The following is an 8449-nucleotide window of genomic DNA, read 5'->3' as shown; positions in this document are numbered from 1 at the left end:
CCCTGGACAGCGCGCTCCAGCGGACCGCTCCACAGAGCTCTCGGGCAAGAAGAAAGGTGGTGGAATCTGCTTCTACATCAACCAAGGCTGGTGTACAGATGTCACAGTGTTAACAAATATGCAGCCCTAATCTGGAAACACTTCTTATAAACTGCAAACCATTTTATACTCCGAGGGAGTTTACATCTGTTGTACTCACAGGAGTCTATATTCCAGACGAGATCACCAGCACAGAGCTCAAACACACAGAATCTGTTTTTATCATTTTAGGGGACTTCAACTGAGCACAACTCACCAGCGAACTGCCTAAATACAGACAACATGTTACCTGCCCCACCAGGGAGAGTAACATTTTAGATCTACACAGATGCTACACTGTGTTAAAGATAGCCTATCGCTCTGTTCCCCGTGCTGCTCTGGGCCTCTCCGATCACTCACTAATCCACCTCCTTCCAACCTTTAGGCTGAAGCTCAAGTGTGCCAAGCTGTAGTCAGCTCTGTGAAGAAGTGGAACAACGAAGCTAAAGAAAGGCTTCAGGACTGTATGGAATTAACAAATTGGAGTGTGTTTGAGGATGCTACATGCAGCCTGGATGAATATATGGATACTCTGACATCCTACATCAGCTTTTGTGAAGACAACTTTGTTCCCACCAGGACTTGAATATAACAATGACAAGCCCTGGTTTAATTCCAGACTGCAACAGTTGCGCCGGTCTAAAGAAGCAGCATATAGGAGTGGAGATCGAGCTCTGTACAATCAGGCTAGGAACACACTCAATAAAGGAATCAGAGCTGCAAAAAAGACCTACTCAAACAAACTGAGGATTATGGTGTCCACAAATGACCCATCAACCGTCTGGAAGTGCTTGCAGAACATCACCAGCTACAAAAGGACACCCCCCCAGACAATGGGTGACCATCAGCTGGCTGATGAGCTTAACACCTTTTACTGCAGGATTGAAAAGCTCAGCTTCAAATACCCATCCAGCACAGATACACACTCTCCTGTTTTTCAGCCATCTATTCAGCCTGCCCTGAAGATCTGCGAGAAGGACATGCATCAACTCTTCAGGAGACAAAAAGTGAGGAAAGCACCTGGACCAGATGGTGTTTCACCCTACTGCCTGAGGGTCTGCGCTGACCAGCTCGAACCACTCTTTGCAGCGCTCTTTCATAAATCACTGGAGCTGTGTGTCGTACCTTCCTGTTTCAAATGTTCCACCATAGTACCAGTTCCCAAGAAAGCAACTGTCACAGGATTAAATGACTGTAGACCCATTGCACTGACCTCTCTAGTCATGAAATCCTTTGAGAGACTGGTGCTCTCCCATCTGAAAAACATCACAGATCCTCTGCTAGACCCCCTGCAGTTTGCATACTGGAAAAACAGGTTGGTGGATGATGCAGTGAACATGGGACTCCAGCTTATTCTTCAACAGCTTGAACACCTAGGAATGTAATTTTGTTCTTGGACTTCAGCTCAGCCTTTAATACAATCGTCCCAGGACACCTACACAACAAACTACTCCAACTCAGCGTACCAAGCCCCACCTGCCAGTGGATCACCAACTTCTTCACTGGCAGAGATCAGCAGGTGAGGTTGGGAAAGTTCACCTAAAACACATCATCAATACAGGCGCTTCACAGGGTTGTGTCCTCTCACCATTGCTCTTCTCACTGTACACAAACGACTCTACCTCCATGGAGCCTTCAGTCGAAATCTTGAAGTATGCAGATGACACTAAAGTCATTGGTCTCATCCAAGATGGTGATAGGTGGTTGATCAGGTGGTCCTTTGGAGCAGCTACAATAACCTGGTGCTAAACACAGTGAAAACAGTGGAGATGACAGTGGACTTCAGGAAGAGCCCTCCAGCCCTGTCAGCACTTATCATCCTGGACAGGACCATGATGGCAGTGGAGTCCTGCAAGTTCCTGGGCACAACAATCATCAGGGACCTGAAGTGGGACAGCAACATCAGTTCCATCATTAAGAGAGCCCAGCAGAGGATGAACTTCCTACGTCAGCTGGGGAAGTTAAACCTGCCCCAGGTGCAGTTCTATACAGCCATCATAGAGTCTGTCATCACCACGTCCATCACAATGTGGAGCAGCTCAGCCACCAAGCATGACCTCCACAGACTGCAGTGCATCACCAGGTCTACAGAGAGGACAATTGGGGTTAAGTTGCCTACACTGCTGGAACTGCATGCCTCCAAAACCAGGAAGCATGAAGATAAGATAAGATAAGATAAGATAAGATAAGATAAGATAAGATAAGATAAGATAAGATAAGATAATCCTTTATTAGACTCACAGCAGGGAAATTCACAGTATTACAGCAGCAGCAGAGTAACAGGAGTAAGGCACTCAGTAATAGAAATGGGATACAGTATAAACCTTATCAACATTATAAATAATAAAAATTAAAGCTAAATCTCTAGACTATTTACAGGAAATAAGGATAATAATAAAATAAAATAAGAGTTGCATAGAAATCTGTATTGCACTTAGGAACATAGGAACATATTGCACAATGAAGAATGTTCGCATTCTGTATGTGTGTGTGTATTGTATGTGCTTGGATAATGTATGTGTGTATATTTTATGTGTGTGTGTATATTCTCTGTGTGTGTATTCTGTGTGTGTATATTGTATGTGTGTGTGGCCTACTTGGAGCAGTGCTGGTTGAACTGTCTCACAGCAGCAGGAAGGAAGGACCTGCGATAGCGCTCCTTCACACAATTGGGGTGAAGGAGCCGGTCCCTGAAGGAACTACCCATGAGAACTGAGTCTCATGCATGGGGTGGGAGTAGTTCTCCAGCATGGATGCTAGCTTGTTTAGCATCCTCCTTTCTCCCACCTCCTGCACTGGGTCTAGAGGAGTCCCTAGGTCCGAGCCGGCCCTCGTGATCAGTTTGTCCAGTTTCTTCCTGTCTGCAGTGTAGATGCTGCCGCCCCAGCAGACCACTCCATAGAAGATGGCTGATGCCACCACTGTGTCAAAAAAGGTCCTCAGGAGTGGCCCTTGCACTCCAAATGACCTCAGTCTCCTGAGCAGGTAGAGTCTGCTCTGTCTTCTCTTGTAAAGTGCAGCAGTGTTGTCTGACCAGTCCAGTTTATAGTTAAGGTGCACACCCAGGTACTTATAGGAGTCCAGTCTTTCAATGTCCATTCCCTGGATGTTCACTGCTGGAGGGGGATGTGTGCGCCTGAAATCACGTTGAGAGTCGACGGCAACTTACATCGAAAGTGCTGGTTTGACTAGAATTATTGACTGATTTATTAAAGAATCGTAACCAAACTGTTGTGAGGTCTGGCAGCTCAGAGCGAGCACTGCAGTTACCACACTGTTGAAGGAGTCCCATCTGGCCTGTCCATCAACATCCCCCCAACAGCTGTGTGGAATGTGTTGGGCCTCTGGAGTCTGCTCAGTAATCCGCTCCGCTTAACGAGAATAAAGACTGTTGTTGTCTCTGAGCTGCTGCTCTACAGTCCACCATACTGTCCCCCGTACTGTCCACTACAGCCTCCATCTCTCACGCACTTAAGATTTCCCTGATTTCATTCTCACTCTGACTCTCTGGACACTCTTTTCTCAGTTCTCTATAGAGCATCATTGTTGTGTTGTTTACACCGTATGGCTAAAATGTGGACAACTGACTGTCACTACTATGATACTTATACTGCTGCTATTAATATTAGTAGTATAAACATTAATAGGTAGTTTTACCAGAGGAAGATGGGTCCCCCCTTGTGAGCCTTTGTTCCTCCCAAGGTTTCTTCCTCAGCTCTGAGGGAGTCTTCCTTGCCACTGTCGCCCCTGGCTTGCTCACCTGGGGGTTTTTACATTCATGTTAAAACTTTGTCTTTTCTGGAATTCTGTGAAGCTGCTTTGTGACATCAGTTGTAAAAAGTGCTATACAAATAAATTTGGTTTGATCTGATATGAGCTTGTTGGGCGTATTATTCCAAATCCATAGGCATTAATATGGAGTTGCTCCCTTTTGTGGCTATAATAACCTCCACTCTTCTGTGAACTTTTCCACAAGACTTTGGAGTGTGGCGTGTCGTCGAGCGGTGGTGAGGGTGGCCGGTGCTATTTTCTTATTGAAATGCAGGTTGTTTTAACTTAAAGACTTGTGTGTGCTCTGTTTCAGTAAACTCTGGAGATGGTATCGACTACAGCCAGCAGAAGCGGGAGAACGTTGGAGATCTGATCCAGGAGACGCTGGAGGTGTTTGAGCGTTACGGAGGAGAGGACTCCTTCATCAACATCAAATACATGATCCCTACATACGAGTCCTGCCTGCTCAACTAACACACACTTATACACTAACACACACAAATCCACACCCATACACACTTAAACATACATACACACTCACTCACACACTCAAATTGACATACACACACACACACTCGCCTGTCTGTGCTGCTCTGAGCCTCTCCTGCACTGAATGACTGTTACTGTGTCTCTGAACTCTGCAGAATTAAACTGCTTCTGCTGTACATCTGTGTCTGAGTCCTGTAATCACAAACACTTCAGCCCAAAAATACACAATCCAGCAGTTTTCAACTCAAAATTTCAAAAACATTTTACAGTGATGTTAATTTTTCAACCACACGGCACAGAGTGGTTATTACTTTATTACAGAAGCCCTTTCTCTTTATGTGGAGAACAAAAATCACTGTTTCTTATCTAATACTCATAAACAAATTAATATACATATACATTTTAAAATTAAATTTATTATCTCAAAATATTGACTAAATAACAACTTGCTTTCTTCAGATTTTGAGATACACTGCCAAAACATAAGTTATTCCATTTCAAGGAACTAATTATTTTGGGATAAAAGAAGTCTTTATTTTGAGGAGTCAATATTTTGAGGAAAAAAGTCATTATTTTGACATAGTGAGTCATTATTACAAGAACATTTCAACACAGTATGCGACTAAAACTATTACGTTGTTATTTTGACATAATATTTGGAGGAAATAAGTCAATATTCCAGCATAAGATATTTTGACATAGTAGATCGCCATTCTGAGAAAATCAGTCAATATTTTGAGGAAATATATTATTGTTTCAAAATACTAAGTGAGTCAGTTTTGACATGCTGCTGCCAGACACACGGAAGACTGTTGGCATTTTCTGTCCATCTTGTTCGTCATCAGGCGGGAACGAGCTTCCGTACCATCTATTTGACCAAAAGCAGTTTTTTCCAGAATGTTCCTTTGTTTTTTCGGTTGAGTCAGATGTGATCCTGTAATGAGAACACGCGTTAGGAGAAAACAGACATTTCAGTAGAAATGGGGAAAACATATAGCCTCTAACAAAGGCTCCGCCAACCAATATTCCTAGGATTCAGTAGCACAACCAAAACATCTTTTCGCTACCTGGCTGATGTCTGTCAACATCTGCCGAAACACAATGAAAGAAACTGGAATATTTACTGTAACACATCAAATATACAAATGAAACAGTGAACTGGAGTATGTAGTGCTGTGAGCGTGTGTGTGTGTGTGTGTGTGTGGAGTGTTCAGCAGTGTGTAGAAATGAAGCGGTAACGTTCAGCTCTAAAACTCAGCAGGATTTGACAACTCTCTACTCTCTCTCTCTCTCTCTCTCTCTCTCTCACTTCATGAGCAGAAGTGTGAAGTTCCTCAGACTAGAGCTCAGGTTCCCTGCTGTTCCTCAGAGGAAGCACTTTTCTCCTGCCTTGAGCACTTTAAAGCGATAGCTTGCTGCATAATGTAATTTACCCCTTACAAACGAGACATCTAGACAGGTCTGCCAACTCTCACGCATTGGTCATGAGTCTCACGCAATTCGTTCTAATCTCACACTCTCATGCCACATTTCTCACACATTTTAAAAAAACGGCCTACTGATGAGTCCGAACTGGAATGACTCTGACTGAAAACACTCTGGAACGGCAGCGGCGGTTCACCTGAAAGAGGTTAGCTAGTCAGTCCACGTATGTTGTAGATCAGAGGGCTGGGGCTGGTTTCCGTAGTCACAAGGAACCAGCAAGGGCGGTGTGAACTGAACGTAGTGCATTCAGTAGCTGTGTCCCAATTCAGGATCTACATCCTTGGAAGGACATGGTCTACGAAGGTATGTCCTTCGAAGGCTGCATAGACCTGAGAAAGCTGACCTGAAATGAGATGGTCTCCTCTATGGATTGTTAGCATCACTTTCCTTCACCTTCATGAAACGCTGCTCTTGTCAGTTCTTTAAAGACGGAGACAGAAATTTTAGTTTTTTCATTTTTTAAATTTAATAGAGCTGGAGATGCTTCTCTCTGTCGGTTCCGTGCTCCCTAAAACAAAACGAAACGTTAGCGTAGGTTTTACTTCAGACCACACTGGCTTTTTTAACATTTGTATCGTTTGCTATTCGACTCCCAATACATTTTTTAAAATGTCTCTTCAGCTGCTGTTTGCTCCTCTGCGAATCCTGGCTGGCACGCAATGGATCTCGGAATACGTTGGCTGGTGAAGGATCCACCCGTTGGATCCTTCGTTATCAGGGAAAAGAAGGACACATTTCTGGGCTGCATATGTAGGAGCTTTCGAAATGTGACAGCCTAGTCACGACGTTTTGACGCAATCGGCTTTCAAATGCAGCATCCGATGGACACAGGCCCTGAACTGCGGCACAGCAAGTGTCTGAGAGAGCAGAGAACAAAGCAGAGATGAGAAGCCGAGCATAGCAGTTCAGACAGGCTACAAAGTCAAGTTGAGGCCACAGTCTTTTTATTACCAGCAGCATGTTCAATCTCAACACACTGCGCACTGTTTTACTATGGTTTCAGTATGTTTCAGCGAAGTGGTGTGTAGCAGGCTTCAAGGTGTGTTTTGTGGTTTGATGTATCAGAGATGTTACCAACGCAACTATTAAAGTCACCAAGGCCCAATCCCGTTTCACCCATCGCCCCTACCACTTAGCCCTTAGCCCTACGTTTTGTGCCTTCACGTCTAGGTTAAGGGTGTCCCAATTCTTGTTGAGATAGACGGGCAGGGCGAAGTATTAGGGCTACATGTTTTCTCAGAGACTCAGGGCAAGATTTCAATCACTACCCCTTGCAACTTTTTTCCAAAACGTTCCCAACTTTGGCGTGGCTGAACGCAGCCCAGACTGCTGGGATGGGCTCCAGCACCCCCCCGCAACCCTGAGGGAGAAGTGGCTTAGAGAATGGATGGATGGATGGATGAACGCAGCCCAACTGTTATCAGATCTCAATCAGCTGACGGCTCACCTGCTATGCATACGATTGGCTAAATTCATCAGGGCGCTTCTTTAAGCAGATTTAGCCTGCCCATTCTCACTGCTTTCTGTGCAAGCCTTTTTTCACTTTCCTGCTGGCCGGTGTTTGCCTGGAATATTGGGTTTGGGAGTCTTTCTGTTTCGCTTGCACATAGAATGCCAAGAAGGCCCCAAATGGAAACCAAATATTTTCTTTGACAAGGAATTTCTTTGATGGAAATGAAAAGGTAAATAAACCAACTTGATCAGTAAACTAAACACGATCAATAACACAAAAAGCGTTTATAACTTCACAGTTTGTGCTGCAGAATGAATGCGCTTCTGACCTGCTTACGAGCTAAACAGTAAGCAGTGCTAAACAGACTAGAAATCTGACCAGTTCAGCAGAGAACTAACAGTAAGTCATCAGTGCTGAGTAAAGGCTCCTCTGAAGGTTCACATGTTGTCGCTCTTCATCAAGTCACTTAATATGACAGTTAGTTTATTGCTAACTTAAAAATCTGTTTCTACACTCATAGATTAGATAGATTCACTTTGTCGTTCTACAGTTACAGACTGTAGTCCGTCTGTTTCTCTGCATACTTTGTTAACCTGTTCTTCAGTGGTCAGGAGCCCCACAGAGCATGTATTATTTGGGTGGAGGGTCATTCTCAGCGCTGCAGAGACACTGACAGTGGTGGTGTGTTAGTGTGTGTTGCGCTGGTCTGAGTGGATCAGACACAGCAGTGCTGCTGGAGTTCTTAAACACCTCAGTGTCGCTGCTGGACTGAGAACCAAAAACATCCAGCCAACAGTGTCCTGTAGGCAGCGTCCTGTGACCACTGATAAAGGACTAGAGGATGACCAACACAAACTGTGCAGCAGCAGATGAGCTGCCGTCTCTGACTTTACAAGGTGGACCGACTGGTAGGAATGTCTAATAGAGCGGACAGTGAGTGGACACAGTGTTTAAAACTCCAGCAGCACTGCTGTGTCTGATCTACTCGTACCAGTGCAACACGCACTAACACACCACCATCACGTCAGTGTTACTGCAGTGCTGAGAATGACCCACCAAATAATACCTGCTCTATGAGACGGCCTGACCATTGAAGAACAGGGTAACAAAGTATGCAGAGATACAGATAAACTACAATTTGTATCTGTAGAACTACAAAGTGAAAGTATATGG

General features: G+C 44.5%; 1 protein-coding gene across 1 annotated transcript in view; it reads left to right on the top strand.

The window, feature by feature from the left end:
- Positions 1 to 4514, top strand: part of pacrg (PARK2 co-regulated) — a 136791-nt gene extending 132277 nt beyond the window's left edge. Inside the window, exon 5 of the mRNA XM_037542228.1 lies at positions 4163 to 4514. Coding sequence (XP_037398125.1) covers positions 4163 to 4323 — 161 coding nt within the window. The 3' untranslated portion in view covers positions 4324 to 4514. The remainder of the gene's footprint in view (positions 1 to 4162) is intronic.
- The last annotated feature ends 3935 nt before the right edge of the window (positions 4515 to 8449 follow it).

This window comes from Pygocentrus nattereri, chromosome 10, assembly GCF_015220715.1.
Source record: "Pygocentrus nattereri isolate fPygNat1 chromosome 10, fPygNat1.pri, whole genome shotgun sequence".
Lineage (NCBI taxonomy): Eukaryota > Metazoa > Chordata > Actinopteri > Characiformes > Serrasalmidae > Pygocentrus > Pygocentrus nattereri.
This window is presented reverse-complemented; position numbering and strand designations above follow the sequence as displayed.